The sequence below is a fragment of the Coffea arabica genome, chromosome 6c, assembly GCF_036785885.1.
Source record: "Coffea arabica cultivar ET-39 chromosome 6c, Coffea Arabica ET-39 HiFi, whole genome shotgun sequence".
Classification (NCBI taxonomy): Eukaryota; Viridiplantae; Streptophyta; class Magnoliopsida; order Gentianales; family Rubiaceae; genus Coffea; species Coffea arabica.
Window position 1 is genome coordinate 4,587,455 of NC_092320.1, and position 17,843 is coordinate 4,605,297.

At 35.6% G+C, this 17,843-nt stretch overlaps 2 protein-coding genes across 4 annotated transcripts; both read right to left on the bottom strand.

The window, feature by feature from the left end:
• Positions 1-490: 490 nt before the first annotated feature.
• On the bottom strand, positions 491-4,181 carry LOC113696030 (carotene epsilon-monooxygenase, chloroplastic). Of its 2 annotated transcripts, XM_027215321.2 has the most exons (9): positions 3,552-4,180; positions 2,709-3,005; positions 2,424-2,621; positions 2,072-2,173; positions 1,635-1,775; positions 1,438-1,545; positions 1,071-1,153; positions 794-956; positions 491-661 (listed from the first exon to the last, which is right to left on the bottom strand). In XM_027215321.2, the coding sequence occupies exons 1-9, from the start codon at positions 4,041-4,043 to the stop codon at positions 608-610; spliced, it is 1,638 nt and encodes a 545-aa protein (XP_027071122.1). In that variant the 5' UTR covers positions 4,044-4,180; the 3' UTR covers positions 491-607. The 2 variants fall into 2 exon arrangements, with proteins under 2 accessions (XP_027071122.1, XP_027071123.1); XM_027215322.2 differs by lacking the exons at positions 491-661; positions 1,071-1,153 and having other exon boundaries at positions 834-1,070; positions 3,552-4,181.
• A 6,031-nt stretch (positions 4,182-10,212) lies between these two features.
• Positions 10,213-12,521, bottom strand: LOC140008316 (probable 2-oxoglutarate-dependent dioxygenase SLC1). 2 transcript variants are annotated; one of them, XM_072052246.1, is made up of 5 exons: positions 12,363-12,521; positions 11,900-12,205; positions 11,512-11,759; positions 10,947-11,295; positions 10,213-10,837 (listed from the first exon to the last, which is right to left on the bottom strand). In XM_072052246.1, the coding sequence occupies exons 2-5, from the start codon at positions 12,203-12,205 to the stop codon at positions 10,592-10,594; spliced, it is 1,149 nt and encodes a 382-aa protein (XP_071908347.1). In that variant the 5' UTR covers positions 12,363-12,521; the 3' UTR covers positions 10,213-10,591. The 2 variants fall into 2 exon arrangements, with proteins under 2 accessions (XP_071908347.1, XP_071908346.1); XM_072052245.1 differs by having other exon boundaries at positions 11,900-12,223; positions 12,363-12,518.
• Positions 12,522-17,843: the final 5,322 nt, after the last annotated feature.

Below are 17,843 nucleotides of genomic sequence, written 5' to 3' on the forward strand. Positions count from 1 at the left end.
CATCAAAAGACACTAATTTTTTAAACCTCCTGTGAAATTTAAATCTTAAATCCACGGACCCCAAATGTGCGACGGGGACGGGGAAACAGGGAGAGAGATGAACTACTGATCATTAACGGTGAAGGTTGATGGCTACGTGTCGGAAATCCTAGGAGAGCAGCTAGTCATACAACTTTTGGCGGAATTTTTAATCTGGCCGCCCAAACACATAACCATCATCATGCATAGCGGTCGATACAAAAATCAGCAGCCATGGGGGGGACACGTGTCACAAACACATATTTGTGAAAATTTGTCTGTCGTCATGGATTGCTTATGAATTTTGTATGCTTCTTTTTTGGTCAAAATTTTTGTATGCTGCTTTCGAGTTGTCAAAATAAGCTTGGTTACCGGTTAGCCAAGTTGTTTGCCTCATCACGTTACTGAGGAAGGGTAACATCATCAACTGCGATGATGCCAAAAAAAAAGTCTAGAAAGCAAAAAAAAAAACTTGAGAAAAATTTGATAGAATATATTATTGAGCGGGCAGAGTGCAATTAAGGTTCAGGAAACAAAAGCTTGTAAACAAAGCTTGTAATATCCGCTAATGACATGACACCCAAGAGAATTAGACAAATGCAGGCGTACTTGAAAGTCTTTGGCTCACTTTCATGTACAAGCCCTGCAAAAAAAAAAAAGAAGAACATTTATTATTATTTAGAACGAACATAACAATCTTAACTCAATTCAGACAGATAGATAGCAGAGTGCAAGCAGAAGATTAAGTTGGGAGGAAGAAAGATTTCTTACTTACATTGGTTGTGTGTATGGTGGCTCCCGTTGTCATGCTAATATTTTGATCTGGGATCAACTCGAAGTTCAGGTGCTGCAGGATGACTGCGAGAGCAACAATCGCTTCCAGCAGTGCAAATTGATCCCCGACGCACTTCCGAGGTCCTCCACTGAATGGGATAAATCTGGCACAAAATTTTTCCAAAACCATCATCATCATCCAAGCACTTCTCTATGGGCCATTAAGGCTAAAATGTACACGACCAAATTGAAAGTGCTCCCAGATGATCGGGTGGTACCTAAAATCAGTATTTGTTTCATTAGGAACTGGGCCTTCCAATTCAAATCTTTCGGGCACAAAATCTTCTGCTCTTTCCCACACCTTTTTACACACAGGAGAAACAAAATGTTAATCCATTCTGAAATGCTTCCTTGTGAGTAGGTCAGCAAAGATGTGATGATTATTAACATTACTAATGTATTTTTACAACTATTGGGCGGAAGGTATTAGCTACCGAACATGGTGTATTTCCTGCACCAAATCTCTTGTATCTCAAAATAGATCAGGTCGTTACCTCACAGTAAGTTAGGCTACAGAAGATAAAAATATATATAACTATACTGGAGGATATGACGAACCCAATGACCTAAATAACCAAGCCTTACCTGGGGAGAGTGATGGATATTGTACACCGAGATCATAACATCTTGACCAGTATTAACCTTGTAACCCCCGGGAAGCACGTCAGGAACCTGAGCTCTTCTTAGCAGGACCTAACAGAATTTATAATATACAGGTCATCAAGCAAAGGTAGTGTTGGCTTGCCACTGATTCAAGTTGAGAAAAGCGGTAAAGAACCTACTGGAGGATGAGGATACAAACGCATTGACTCATTTATGCACCGTGTCAAGAACTTGAGATTTTTAACATCTTCAAATGTAGGAGCTCGACCTCGTAAAATTTCGTCCACTTCTTCTTGTGCCTTCCTCAAAGCGGATGGTGACTGCAAAAGAAGAAAAGTGCATATTCATTCATATAAAAATAAGCGAATGTTTCCATTCTTTGAACCCAATAAAAATAAGAACTGGAAATAATGGATGCTTTCCGAGATCATTTTAGCCTTTAAAAACCAGACAGAGCTGACAAAAAATGGTAAAACCAGCCATATAACTTGAAAAGAAATTTATTCACTTCCATAGTTCACATTTTCAGTCTATTGCTCGAACTGAAAAACTTTTAGAATGTAAGGGAGTTGGTAAGGCAGATCAAAAGGATGATGCATGATAATAACAATAATACCTTACTTAGCAGGTAAGCTGTCCAAGTCAGTACGGAACCAGTAGTTTCATGTCCAGCAACCAACATTGAAAGAAGATCATCTCGTAGCTGAGCCCTGGAAACCTAAAACAAATAACTCAACCTCACTCTTAGGTAAAAGAAGAAAATCGTTGGAAAGCAAAATTATGTCCCTTATAGTAAGCACATCTTCAAGACGAGACTCTGCAAGAAGTAAGAAACATGAACGAGATATAAACTCCTAGACCCAAAAATACTTGTCATTTCAAATTCTTATAGAAAACATAAACTTTCTAAATCAGAGTCAATGAAATGGCCCTATGAGTCTTGGTTAGAGATCAATACTAAAACAAACCTCCTCCCTGCTTGCAAGCAAAAAGCGAAGGATGCTTGGATCTGAATCATTCACGTATTCCTCCTCAGTTAACCTTTCACCCTCAGCTTCTACAATCTCTTTACACTTAGTAATCAGCTCTTCAACTGTTTTCCTGATCAATGTGACTGCCCTTTCAGCTTTTATTTGTCTCGGGACAATTTTACATAAAGCTGCAATCTGGAATGCCAATTAAAATAGGCCAATTATATCATCCTATTAACTCTACAATAAAAGGACACAACAAGAAAACACCAGACAACCAACCTTCCAATAAGGTAATATATCAGTCGAACGCAGCTCTGCTTCTTTCAGTGCTGTATAAACTGCATCAATAACTGGACTATCAGCAGTAAGGGAATCAAAATTATAGTTGAACAAAGCCATTCCTATAACATCAAGAGTTAGTTGAGAGAAATTTTCCTCCATATTAACACCGGTTCCAGTGACTGCATTAGCTCTAAGCTTCTCTACCAATCTCTCTGCACATCTGCAAAAGACCCGATCAACTATTACTGACAAGTATGTCTTGTGAAGTGATGGAACCACAGCCCTGCGCCTCGCCTATAACAAATTGCATTTAATCTCAAAAAAAATATTAACATTTGTTGGCCATGCCAAATGAGAACAATAATCAGCATCAATTCCCCCAACATCATCATAATGAACTTGAAAAATGCCAAATTTCAACACGACAAATGCCCGCGGACCAGATTACTGCTTCAAGTCAGCCAATTGCATGGTATGAAAGTCAATCTTATAATGATTAAAATCAAGCTTGAACCAGACAAGCCATTATTTCTCATCAAAGACATGAGAAATTAAATCTCAATTCTCAAGCATGCAAAGCAGAACAAAGAATGTTTCTCACACTCCTCAACATACTATACACAAAAACAAACACAGATCACACAGTCTGGAAATCCCCACTGCAAAAGTAGCTATTACCTATATAATTACAGCCATACAACATAATACTCACAAACAAATTTGATACAATTACTGACAAGGATGACAAAAGATCACAATTAAGCTCATTCATCCCAAAAAAGAGGGAAAATACATGAAAAAAGAGGGGGGGGGGGGACAGAAAAAGCTAAAGGTTTTTACCGTCCACAAAGGGCCTTCAGCAATGGCAAAGCCAGAACCAAACAAGAACTCAGACACCTCAGAAACAAGACCCTTAGCATATTTGCCGTAATTCCTCAAGACGTGCTTGGCGATAGCAGGGTCACTGACCACCACAAAATTCCTAGGCCCTGCAGCCAGGCGATAAATGGGGCCATACTCATTCATCAATTTGTAGAGGGGAAGGAAGAGTGCACCGCCCAAAAGTTCAGAAACATCCTCAAGCTTAGCACTTGCAACGGGAATGTTGGAATCGTCATTTTGGCCCAAAGTCAAGGACATTGTTAGATTAGTTAACCAGTCTGGACTAACCCATGACGTGGGCTTAGTAGAGGAGGATGTTTTCTTGTCTATAGAAGATCTAATAACGCGAGGCGAAGAGTATGACTGTATGCAGGATGGACTTTTTGGGCGGCTGTGGAGGAGATAATGAGTGGCCGGGCTAGTGAGGAGAGAGAGAGAAGAAGAAGGCATGATTCTTTCTTCCTTCCTTCCCTCTCGCTCCACTCTTCAGCTATCTGTTCGAGTGTTTGGTTCATATGGCCCTTGACTTCTTTCTCTGCGGATAATGGGTTTGGCAATCTCCAGACTGTTCTGGCTCCTGGGAAGAGAAAACGCGCTCGTCTTCACGATAAGGCGCAAGCAGACTACCAGACAAAATTGATGATGAAAATGACCGGTTCCCATTAAAAAAATAGTATGCTTTTTTTTTTTTTTTAATAAAAATACTATGCTTTTTAGTCAGCAGCACTTTACTAAGGCATAAAGCTGAAAATTTCTCCCAAATAAACATATTAAAACTTGTCTTGAAATAATACCCAAATTCTTCTAGGCTTCGTTTTCAGGTTGATGAATTTCATGAATAATTAAAATTCACCCATATCGTTCTAATTGTTTAAATTAGTTAAGAGGTATTTAAATTTATCATTTATTAATTATAAATATACTTTAAATGCAAAAAAAAAATTTGTGATTTACAAATCCAAACACCTTCTAAGTAATCTAAACGAATGAATTTTAAAATTTTCATCAAATCCCTCAATCCAAGCATAGCTCTGCAATCTTTGTGAGCATTAGAAAGAAATTGATGGATTATAGTTCCTTATTCCACGCCAAAACTATAAGGAAAAATATGAGAAAGGGGCAAATTTGGACTTTGGCTCCTTTCGTCCAGTTGCAATAATTTTTTAAGAAAACTTGCTTCTTAGTGAATATAGATAGGTCCATATGATACATTGGGCCTATGTGGGCTGCGTGGCTTGTGGCTGCCAGAGATGTCTTAGGGCCTGTGGCACTCCACAACTTTTCGTTAGTAAACCGAGATTGTGCAAGTTTCGAAATTATCTCTCGCAAGTGCAAACGCACCATTTTAATTTTAAGTTGTTTTTCTTTTATTTTACTCCAACATTATACATACAGTTTCCCACTTCGTGCCATAATCTTTTCGGGTCCATAAATGATTTTCCTTTACGCATGACCCGACAATTACTTGTCAGTTCCATCTTATAAACGATGAAAAAGGGAAGCAAAAATTTAGCAAGACGAATTAATATCAAAATAAACATAAATTTCATAATTAAAATTAGAAAATGAACTATAATTCTCAAGTTAGAAAGATATTTCATTAATTCAAGAAAATAAATTGAGTTTATTTCGATAAAAAGGTTTATGCATTATATGGGAACTAAACTAGGTATTAACAAATTTAGGATTGTTCATGGTCATGGTGTGCATTTTATTAAAGGGTTATTATCACTTTACCCCCGTAACGTATGGTGCTATGATCAATTTCCTTCTTAACGTTATCTTTTAGTCGCTTTATCCCCAAGATTAATGGTCAAATTTAACGAAGTTTGTTAATTAAAGTAAGAAGACATGTTTAACCATTAAATTTGTTATCACTTTACTCCCATAAAATATAGTTTCATTATCAATTTACCCCCTAGAATTATTTTTTAGGTAATTGATCATACCATTAAACCAACTTAGCAAGTTAAAAAAACTTTAGAAAAAAATAGCCTCCTATTTGCATAATAAAAATACTAAAAAAATTAGAGTGACTTTTCTCATTTTTAGTATCAAGAAAAAAAGTTAAAGTATTAATTTCTTTCTTCTTGATAATTTTATTAATATTAAAAAAATAGAAAAATGGAGTGGGGGAGTGGGAGGGGAGGGGAGAGGAAGAGAGAGAGAGAGAGCTTAATTCTTTTTTAAAAATTACAAATAAAAAATAATTAAATACTTTTATTATTTTAAAATTATTTCATTTTTTTGTTTACTATAAAATTTTAATTCTAATCTCGACAATCTTAAAGTAATATGATAATGTTAGACTTTTCTTTATTTTCTTTTTTTGTAAAATCTAATTTTTTGTTTCCTTCTTTCCTATCTATTTTTCTTTTCTAGTATTAATAAATGTGAAAAAGAAATTTGAGAAAATTCTTTTATTTTTATATTTTTCGATCTCTTAAAATGAAAAAAAAAAAAGAATAACCATTCCAACTTTTTATTTTTAATTATATATAAAAAAAAGGTAAATATATTTAAAATTTTTTGATCATACTAATTAGATTAACGATGAGGTAAAATATCTATAAAATAATGTTAGAAACTAAAATGATTGTATCACTATAATCTAAACAAATAAAGTGATAATAACAATGTAGTAATGTTATAAAATAAAAGGGTATTTTTGTTCAAAATTTCTTAACATGTTGAGTTGAATTACTTATGGGGGAAAAATGACTAAAAGATAATATTATGGGGTAAACTGATAGTAGTAATATAGTTTAAGAGAATAAAGTGATAATAACCCATTATTAAATTGAACAAGGCACACACATTTACTCCTCAAAACAATTGCTTGTAAACAGAAGCAGGGTTTTTGAGTTCTTTTAAAACATGATATCCTTATATTATATAAGATTGAATTTTGGTCAAAGAATAGGTTGAATTTCAACCGCATAAGTGGGGGCTTTTTGGAAATGTGAAATATTGTGCTTTAGTTTAAAAGCTTTAGGTACAACTTAACGAGGCATGTATTTGGGTATATTTACTGAAATGACCTCATTTTAATACATTTAAAATTGTCATCGCTAAGTCATCTGGATATTGATGGAATGTATAATGAGTGCTCATAGAATTATTTGTAATTAAAGGATATTCCAGTAATTATACCAGTACACAAGCATATATGAGTTGTACAAAATGCAAAAAACATTATTCTTTGTAGAGGTATTTTGGTCAAGGGTAAGCTGAGAGAAAATGGTGAAGCCTAACATACAACATAGTAATACTGTTGCCAAATGTTGGTTGCCCATAATGCCTTTTCAAATAATGAACTTAATGGTTTAAATTTGACATAAGAGTGATAAAGCTTTGTTGGAAAGAGCTTTAATGGAGGGTACTTGAAAAATCACTTGTGTAACCGATGAATAGTGTAACTGCAACAAGTGAAGCTTCATTTGCAGTCAATACAAATATTATTGCAATACTTTTGAGCTACCATAACTAATGAATAAGTGTAACCGAAGCAAGTGAAGCATCATTTGCAGTCAATACAAGTGTTATTGCAATACATTTGAGCTGTTGCCCATAATTGAAATTCTATACATATTAAAGAATCTTGACTCACATATATGTGGTCTGTTTTCTCTTTTGTTTAGAAAGGTTTAGTCACTTCTCAACCAGTAAGCAAGGCTGGAATCCTATGTCATTATGCATAACTCCTGGAATTGTCCGTGTGTTCTTAGTACCTGCAATTAGCGATTTTTATCGCATTGCCTAACTACAAGATAGCATTTTATCATAAATTCAGTTGCCCTCTGTAATTTGACTAGGTTGGTTATAATTTTATAAGTTTGGAGCAACAGCAAGAAAGAACTCTCGGTGAGGATTCTGGAATAAGGTTAATTTTCTGTGTTGCTCTGCCTTTCTATATTATCACCGACCTTCAATTTGACATAATTTTATTATAACGCTGTATGAATTGATTGATTGTATCGTTTATTGTTGATTTGGGTGTGAAGTATTCACTTCACTTACTACTAAATGTGTTCCTTATTTTATATTGTATGAGAACAAATTTTTATGCTGTATTCCATGACCAAAATTGCTATAAAGTTAATGACAATTTAATCTATAATGAGAAGAAGCAATTTGGGACTTGCATTCACTTATCCGTCAAATGCAAGTTCGTCAAAAGTACCGGTTAAACATGGGACCACATTAAAATGGATTAGCAGTGCTACAAGCGTACATAATAATGGAGCATTTGAGAGATCTCATGGAACTCAACTCCCGAAGAGCTTGCTGTCATATCAAAGTACATAACTAACTATGTAACCACATCAACATCCTGGAATTCTGGCAGTACAATAAGCGTAGCTGAAGTAGCAGAAAAATCAGACTTTATCTTTCAAGGAACGGCAATAGATGTCGTAATGATAGAAATGGAGATAAGGAAAAGAGTCGGCCCAACCAATTTGGACACCTCATCTTCTATAAAGTTCAGTGAAAGAACCAGTGGTGCAACACCTGCACAACAAAATGACGAAACCACCAAGAAACAACACGACTGAGTACTTAAGGCTGCCTATTAAACTATCTAAATTAGTCTTCTACTATTACTATCACTAAATAAGGGACTACATGGTGCCAGGATTATAGCTATTACTATCTTTGTTTTCAACAATCTTTGCTTTATGGACTATTGCTACTGTTCTCGTTCGACTACTTTATGGACAATTTTTTTTTTTTTTTTTTTGCAATTGTAATTGCTTCTCATTATTTGATAGCTATTTTTTCTCGCAATGTACTATTGCTTGTTCAACCAAAAAACCTCCTTCCCCATAAGTACCAAACACGCGTGGGCACTCCCCTAGTGTTTAAACAATATACACAAATATCAGAACTTGTAAAAATTAGAAGGAAATGAATGTCTTAGTTTATATCTATTGTCGAAAAAGTAGCATGTCATTTAAAGTAAGAATTTTTTTTGACGCATTAGCAGTTAGTGGCGGCAATTGCATTCATTTCACTTAAATATGCATCAACTCTATTAAAATCATATGCATATGCGTGCGTGAACACGAATAGCTCGATTGAAAATTGAAACCAAGCACTTTATAACTTTTTTAGAAAGCATTTTTTTGGAAAAATGGGAGAGTTGACTGCGGTGTTTTGAGCCATTTTTAAAGAAAACTAGCAGAAACTATGAATGCACACATTTAGCATCGTTTGCTAATGGGCTCTTGAATTTGGTACGCCTATTTACTATCCAAATGCATATCTCTTTATCTGCCGAAAAGTTTGCTTTTGCTTCTCCTTGATGGGTTTCAGTTGTGGCAAGTTAAAACTCTGAGCAGCCAGAATAATAATAATAATAGTAAAAGCATCACAATTTCTATAGACAAAACATACACACGTACCATAAATTTAATCAATTTCTAGGTCGATGTAGCAAAGCCATGCGGGAATTGATAGAACATATTCTTTCAGATTGCTACTGCAAAATCCATAACTGGCCATTTTTCTGTTTGAATAATTGCTGACAGCACACAAGAAAATAAATTCAGGTCGGTATATCTGGCCATTCTCATTTATATGCAATCCTTGATTCCTTGCTTCTTCCTCCTGCTTAGGTAGAGGAAGATGCAAAATATTCCAATACTTGGCTATTTTTCTTTTAGCCGATCCCTGGCGCCAAAAAAAAAAAAAAAAGTGTCAAGACTCAAGCCTTGAGAGGCTGCAGACTTGGTAGTCGGATAGAGGTGTGAGTTGACTATAAGTTACGAGAAAAAAATAGTAAAGTAAGAGTTGACCACAAAGTCAAGATTGGGCATCAGAAGGTGCTGAGTCCTGAGTGTGATAGGAAATTTGAAACGAGCAACGATACAATACAATACATTAACATCCGGTCCCCAGTTACAGACACAGACGACTGCTACTTCTCCGTGTAAGTAACGCTGGGAACGAAGACAACTTTAAAACTCTATCCACGTTCTACCTTCGAAATGGACGTATAATATGAGGATTGCTTCTCTAAGAAATTATAGAAGAATTACCCGTGATTAGTCTGTTTTTAAAGCAGGAAGGCTTAGAACAATTTCTAAGCCTCGTAATGCCTTGTGCTCTTCTTGTCTAAAGGTGAAGAAACAGAGAAGTTTATAGAAAAGAGTAGAAATTGCGGAGGGCCAAGGCATTATTATTACTTACAGTAGTATTATTTATGTACATGAAACATCATCTCAAGGTAGCTAGGTGAAGGGTTCATTAAGAATTATTTGCATCAATTTCCATTGGGTAGACGTTGCATTAATAAAAGGCATGAATGTCAACTCTGATTTTCTATATGAATTAATGTGGCGTACTGTGTCTGACGTTGGAGACTGAAATGCTCTGATAAGAACCCTATGCGCAGTAGCATTCATGAGAGCTTCTGAGGTTTAGAAGCTAATTTTAGCAGCTCTGTATCTCTCCACCTATGCTAGGCTTTTCAAGAAACATTATTAATTTTTAACAAAAATTCATTAAATGCTGATAAATTCTTGCGTGATTTCCATGTGAAAATTCGATCGTGTTTGTTCGACGCAACAAAATTAGTTTGACAGCCAACCCTACAAAGACTAAATATCCAAAGAGCTGCACAAGGTTAGGTTATCGATCCCCTTATATTATGACCCAGTAAAATGGGAGATGCGAAGGGTGATTCATGGACAGATGATTTGTTAGGAATAGTATATAGCGTTATACATAAATATCATAAAAAAAAAAAACAACAACAACAACAACGACGACGCTCTCGAGTCTCGACTACAAGTTTTTTTTTTTTTTTTTTTTTTTATAAAAAAAAAAGCTCTAAAATCCTGCCCTATATCTAAATTCTTAGAACCCTGGTTGTCGAGAGATGTACTCCACTCCACGAGCTAAACAGTAGCAGTCTCTGAATAGCTGATGGCCCAAAAAGTCAAATACAGAGTCGATCTCGTCATCAGTTTTAATTTCCTGGACTGATGGATGATTCAGGTCAATTTCCTGGACTCCAGGACACCTTTCTCTTGGTAGTCGCAGGATTTTATGTGATGAAGAAAAGCAGCAATATCAGTGTCCCTGTAACGCCTTGGATTTGTTTGATTTATAAGCTTCTCCGCCGGGCGCACCGCGGATTGGGATGGAAGACTGTGAAGAGAAGCCACTGAAATTCGAGACATGCTGGAGTTTACAACTACTCTATGCAGTACGCTCTTGTATCTGCCGTTGCTGAAGATCTGAAACAGGGCAAACACTTGTCCGTCACTGTTAATTCGCAGTAAATCGGAGTCTGATAGAGAACCAGGATGGGAATTAATCGAGAAGTATGCAAGTAAAAGAGCATACCTCAAGTTGATCTCCAACATTGACAACGAAGGAGCCCGGGATCGGTTCAATGGCGAGCCATCTCCCTTGATGCTTTATTTGAAGCCCTGCAACTTCATCCTGGAGAAGAAGCGTTAGGATTCCAAAGTCAGAATGGGATCTTAGTCCAAATGTCAAATCGGGTTCTGGACACGGAGGGTAAAAATTAAGGAACATTTGCTGGCTTCCATCTTTTATTTCGCTCAAGATTTGGTCATCCGTATCAGCTGTGGTGTTCTTCGTGGTTGTTAGCCCGAGGCTCTCCAAAATTGCTTCTAATATCATCAGATATAAGAATTTGGTTTCTTTAGCGTAGGTAACCGCCAATCCCCTGTTTATCCATAAAATATTCGATTCATTTCGGATTAGAATAATGTTTCATTGCTGTACTACAAAAAAAAAAAAAAAAAAAAATTGTTTGTTTAATCAAGTCATTCCAATCAAATGAATGTGAGTAGGTCAAGCGACTTCTTTGTTTGGTCCTTCATGCATTCGGGCAGAAGTTAAATGTATTGCCATACAGCTCAGTTTCTTTGCTGGCTCTAACCTTAAGTCCATGGGAGAAGAAGGCCAGTGAGAAAGGACATCTGCTAGAGGGTTGCAGACTAATTTCAAGAAATCCCTCCAACAGAAGACGCTATCTTTTAGCTGATTGAAGCTGGTGCCATATCGAACCGGCTTGCTCATATCTGCTGACATATATTTCTCTCTTTCTGCTGAAGGAAGCTCGAAGAACCTCTTGGTCACGTCCATCATATTGCTGATTACCTCGTTCGGAATGCCGTGATTCACAACCTGCATTAAACGATCATAGTGAAAAAGAATGTCACGATCTTCTTACATTGATGATCTGCAGAGTTATTTGGACGTCCAGTGCAAGGTTAATTAGTTACCGATGATGAATCTCAGGAATGTTAAAACTTCTTATTACCGACCTGGAAAAACCCGTAATTTTCACAAGCGCCGGCGAGAGACCTAACGACTTGAGAACGTTTAGGTCCGTGCAATCCTGACAAATCAATGACTGGAAGCTGAAGACTGCCATCGGTCGTCTGAGTTTTCCAGTGTGTCTGATTTGGACGTTCCGAAACTGGCACTATATACTTGGGGGGAACCCTCCTGATGCCAATTTCATACAGGTGTTTTACTCCTTTTTGGTATTGGCTTTCAACAGGATGTTCGTTTGTGATGCTCATCATGCTCTGCGGTGATGCCGGTGTTGCTACTAATGCAGGAGACATCTACTAAACAAAAAGCATCTGAATCATACATGCAGGTAATCATGTTACATGCAGATCGTCAGAAATTAACAAATCATTTAAAAAAAAAAAGAAATAAAAATAAAAAAGGAGAGTGGAGGAGGGCAGGGGATCTGTTCTGTTCAGCAGGTTATCTTACCTAGCTCGCTCTCAATTTGGAACGACCTGAGATGAGGGAGAGGGAGAACAAATGAGGTGAGAAGTTGGGAACAAAGAAAGAAGATTGGTGTTATGTATATATAGGCGGGATCGAAGACAAGAACAGTATCCAGTTTTAAGAAACCAGCTTCGGATGTTGAATCCAAGTGCTGGTTTTTCACAAAGAAAGCGTTGACATTTACGCTTCGCAAGTACTAAAATACAAGGTAGGGACAATGTCCGCCCTCCGTTACAAGCAGAATTATTCTTGAATTTCAACTGAAATCTGAATTGTCAACTTTCCCAGGACCTACACCGTCTCTTCCCCTGCCTCCTTTTGCCCCTTTTCTGTTTTATGGCTGACTTTTTGCTTATAAGCCTGATCCAAATCTCTTCTTCCGTCTTCGTCATCACAAGCTTTTTGCCATTATTGTATGCTAGTGACTTCAAAGTATTTGATTCATTCTGCATTTACAGCGTTCTGGGATTTACGGATTTCCTAGAAGCCACACTAATTCATCCAGTCGCGCGCCATTTCTGACCCGCCTGTTGCCATACCAACGGCTCTATCAAATCAAATGACGCCCCAGGAGTAAGTAGTAGTTTCATATCATTGCCGAGTAACACGAGAACAGGTTCAAGATTAAGAGTCTATTTGGATAGCTATTTTATGAAGTTTGTATTTAAAAAAAATGCATTGTAATGATTTGATATATATGCGAGATAAAATAATGATTTGATTTGATATATGTAAGATAAAAGGATGATTTGAAAATAAGTTCAATGTAAAAATTTTTGGAAAAAAAAAAAGGCAATTCAAATAAGGTAACGTTTCAAATTATTGGGCTGAGTAACATTTTTTTTCATTCTGATGTATGATTGCATGTATGGATTATTCTAACATGTGCTTACTTAAGGCACTCGTTAACACACTTAATAATTATTTTCCTAACCTATCATATATATGTATATGTATACTCATAATTATTATCCTCTCTTGCAGTTATATACTTTTTCTACTTAATTTTATCTACCATTCCCTATATTTATATTATTTTTTAAAATTAATATTATATTTTAATTGCATTTATATACTTTTTTATTTAATTTTATCTACCTTCTCTTATATTTATTTACTTTTTTTAATTAATCTTATATATTTCAAAAAATATAACACATTAGAATATATTTTAACGGTGCCCACCCGTTGGACAAAACCGCGGCTGTATATGCCACCAGAGTGGCCTTCGATTCTTTTGCCTACTTAATACGGCACGAAAAAAGCGGGGACAAAATTTCCCTCCCAGTACGTACATAGCATTTCCTGATTTCCGGAATAACAAAATCTTGAATACTCCTTCCCTTTTTTTATAATTGACGTTTAAGAAATTTGCTCTAGTATACTTTTATCTGTCATTTTATTATCCCCATACAATATTAATTATTTTTTTACAATTTTACCCTTTTATCTCTCTTTTCCAATACAGGGTTCTTAATTACTACTCCTAATAATTATTGCTTCTCTCTTTGTAACAACCCTATAATTATCTGTCCCTCCTTATTCTTTCTTCTTTACTCTAGTGAGGGAAAACATGGGTGAATTGGACAATTAATGAGGGTACAAAAGGAAAGTAGTGTACAAATTTAAGCAATGAAAAACTTTTCTTAATTGGTGTGCAAAACCTTAAACGTTAGTTATAAAGAGAGAGAGAGAGAGTAGATTCTTACAGATGTCGCAATGCTGTCCAAAGCTTTCTTGCTTATGGATGAATGAACTAACAACTATGTATGGATTCATTCAAGGAAGAAAGGGTGGATGTTACCAACTTCAGTTAGATCCTCAAAATAAAATGGTATCCAGAGATTTCCTTTTTTTTTTTTGGCTTTCTTCCTTTCTATTTCAGTTATTTCCGTTGGCGGCTTTTACAATAACTCGAAAGACCGAACACTTAAAAGTTCAACTAATAAACTGGCTGAGCAGTTGAAGGGATGGTATTGGTTGTTGTTGCAGTTGCGTCCCGGGGACTTCGAAATTGGAAGATCACGGGGTCAGTGACACCGTCAAAGGAACCGACCTCCCAATAAAAATTCCCTCGGAAACAGGTTTTCAAAAACAGCTCATGGAACATGTTTCAGAATTGTGTGTTATCTCCATTGACCCATAAGTTGTATGTACGAGTTTGAAATCCTTTCTAGGATCAATAGGTTTACAAAATTTTTCCTCATCTATATAGTGGCATATCGAATTGAAATCAAACCAGCACTAATATGTGGAAGTTCTGTTTATATCCCCCCCCCCCCCCCCCCCAAAAAAAACCCCTCCAACCCTTCTCCTCTTTGTGTGCAAAACATGCAAGGTCAAGTACTGCATATAACTTGAAGTTAAATATTCTCGGATGAAATTGATTGTCTGTATGTTGATATAATCAATAACGCGAAATTAGAGGACTGGATCATGGTTTTCATTATTTAACATATTCTATACATGCCCAAAAATTATTAATGCAAGAGCTTATTAATCAGATTGAGTTCTAGTTATTTATCCTCCCCCGGCCTTCCACAAAAAAAGGATAGTGCTGTAGTGAGTTGAATCAAAAACTCTAGTCCTCATAATTAGGGGTGCGCAGCAAATTCAAAATCAGTAAATCGGAAGTTTAAATTCGAAATTTTTCGAAATTTTGGCATAAGAATTATTAATCAAATTCGATTTCGAATTCACCAATTCCGATTTCGACTTCGATTCGGAATTCGATAAATTCCGATTTCACCGAATTCGGAAGCTTTTTTGTTTCTTCTTTTTTCATTTTTTTAAAAACAACTTCTCATAATTTATTCTTTTTGCTCTTTTTGGTAAAACAACTTCTCACCGAATTCGGACAGAATTAGGTTATGTTCTTTTTGTCCTTGTTGGAGTTTGGTTTTGCTAGATGTATTGTTATTATGTTATATAATTTAAATTTTATATTACATATATTATAAAAAAAATTATATTATATATATATTATAAAACAAATTTGAAATCGAATACCGATTTCAATTTCAAAAATTTCATTACTGAATTCGAAACCGATTTCGTATAATTCGAAATTAAAAAAATTGATTTCCATTCTAAATTTTGAATTACCGATTTCGAAAATTCGAATTCGATCGATAAATCGAAAATTTTCAATTTTGCACACTCCTACTCGTAACCACCCCACCTCCCTGCATGAGCCAAAGGAGCATGGACTCAGTCTGCTTCCTTAGATGTGGAGAGAAACATTGGAGTATTATATTCTAGAAACATTGTGGACTTTGAGGATTAGGGCATTGCCTATTGAATTTATTAGGATTTGACTTTGAGCTTCCCAACTAATTTCCAAGCTTACATTGCATTCATTGTAGCAAAATAGATTAGGAAGTAACTCTCGGATTTTATATCCATTTGATTTGATAACACTGCAGATGGAAAAAATAATAATAATAATACAGTAACTTTCAAGATTTCCAAACTGAAATGCGACAAAAAAGCAAGGAAAATAGTCTCAACTTTACCAAGCATCACCGCGTAAAAGACCACAAATTTTTGAGAATTGAGTTTTAAAAAAAATTTTTTTTTATTTAAACAAGATTCCAATCAGCTAGTTTTGTTCCTTGAAGAACACGGGTGCATTATTAAACTTTCAAGTCTGATTAGTACCCTTACGTTATTAATATTTTAGGGTTACAGTTGACGCACGGGATACGTATAATAATACGTTCAATCCTAATGCAAAATACATAGTCTCCTCTGAAAACAAAGTGAGCCCTTTTAAGCTTTGGATCATCAATCTGTTAATTTCAGTGGAATGAGCTGTGAGTTTGTACCATTGAAGGACTATATATCTGGAGGTGCCATTGCCAAGTCAATCCAACTCAACCCATACGCCACTCTGTGTGTGTGTGTGTGTGTGTGTGTGAATATATATATATATATATATATATATATATATATATATATATATATATATATAATAAAGAAAGATGATGATGTGCGGTTGGGGTGATGCCAAGCCAAGCTGGTCATTTATCCCACACAACCTTTTGCTGCCGTGTCATTTCCTTTTGTTTCTTCTTCTCAATTCATTGCATTGCTTTGAGTTGGACGTCAGCCTACCATTATTGCATCTACAGCCTATGTAATTCCTATTATTCAATGCTTTTCCCGGTTCCCATCTCATTTTTCCTCTCTGGCTCTGTGGCTATCCATCGAGGACAGTACAGTTTCCTCCTCCTCCTCCCCTTTGTTTGCTTGTTTGTTTGTTTTCCTTTTGAATTGAAAGTTGAAACCCACAAAAGAAAGAGATAAATTTTTTTTGTCAAACATCATAAATTCACTTCATTCATGAACTTGATATTACAAGATTGGATACATCAGAATTTCTCCCTTTGTAATCCTTTTGTGCACTCTCATGGAGCCACATGGGAAAACACTCTTCCCATTCAACATTTTTAGAAAGAGATAAATGATGTGTTAGTTTGCCTAACAAACATCTCTTCTGTCCGAGTTTTTTTTTTCTATGTGTTCCATCACACGGCTTGGTCAACCAGCTTTGTTTAGGCATTTTCTTTACTGCATTAGATAAATTGTACACTAATTAGTACATTAGATATTTGTCACATTCATTTAATAAGGAGTATTTAAAAAGATTTAGTTGCTGTTGACAATTTATAATCCAGCGCGATGTTGGATTGGGACTCTTGAATAGTAAAGGGATTGGGACTGTTTTGTTGTTCACGAATGGAATCCATGGCAGGTTGGAATTTTTCTTATGGGACTTGTTCTTGGAGTAAGACAGCAGAGTAGAGCAAAACCCTCCAGAGTGCAAAAATACAGATGTACGAGGAATTAATTACCTAATTCAGCGTGATCTCACTTGCTTCACTACATTTTGTCTATCTGCGAGTGCATTGCAGCTGTCCAACCAGGTTTAGAAATTTAAATTAGCACTTCCTTAAGCTGTTAATAGTGTTGAACTTACCAAACCAAGGGTGCATTTAATAAAACTTGAAATCTAAATTCGTTAAGTGACTAATATTTTAAGTATTAAATTTGATACATTTTTTTTTTGAATATATATCACGTTAAGTGATAAGTGAATAATTTATCACTAATTTTTTAAAACAAGTTTTGCTAGAAAATTCAGTGACGTATAAGTATTGCGACTTAATTAATTTATATATTATATTTTTTGTTATCAAATGCGTCTGAATATGTTAACATCTGAATTTATTAACTTTAAGTGTTGAATTGAATTATCAAACAGAGTGTCTAAATATGGGGAAAAAAAAGGTGCTGCCACTATTTGCAGGGGCATATGATGAGATTCGTTGATTTTTTTCTTCACCTTTTTTATTGACAGGAGATTCGCATTTTTTTTTCCAGACCTTTGAAGTTAGGTAATTAAACCTAATCCCAGATTTAACTCCAAAAGCCGGCAACTCTTGAGGCCAACCTGGGGAC

Coding starts and splice junctions, on each gene's coding strand:
- LOC113696030 (XM_027215321.2), bottom strand. CDS start 4,043: ATGCCTTCTTCTTCTCTCTCTCTCCTCACTAGCCCGGCCACTCATTAT. Junction 1,546..1,634: donor GTTTGTATCCTCATCCTCCA/GTAGGTTCTTTA, acceptor AAATTCTGTTAG/GTCCTGCTAAGAAGAGCTCA. Junction 662..793: donor CCACCATACACACAACCAAT/GTAAGTAAGAAA, acceptor TTTTTTTTGCAG/GGCTTGTACATGAAAGTGAG.
- LOC140008316 (XM_072052246.1), bottom strand. CDS start 12,205: ATGTCTCCTGCATTAGTAGCAACACCGGCATCACCGCAGAGCATGATG. Junction 11,760..11,899: donor AAAATTACGGGTTTTTCCAG/GTCGGTAATAAG, acceptor CGTTTAATGCAG/GTTGTGAATCACGGCATTCC. Junction 11,296..11,511: donor TCTTCTCCCATGGACTTAAG/GTTAGAGCCAGC, acceptor ATGGATAAACAG/GGGATTGGCGGTTACCTACG.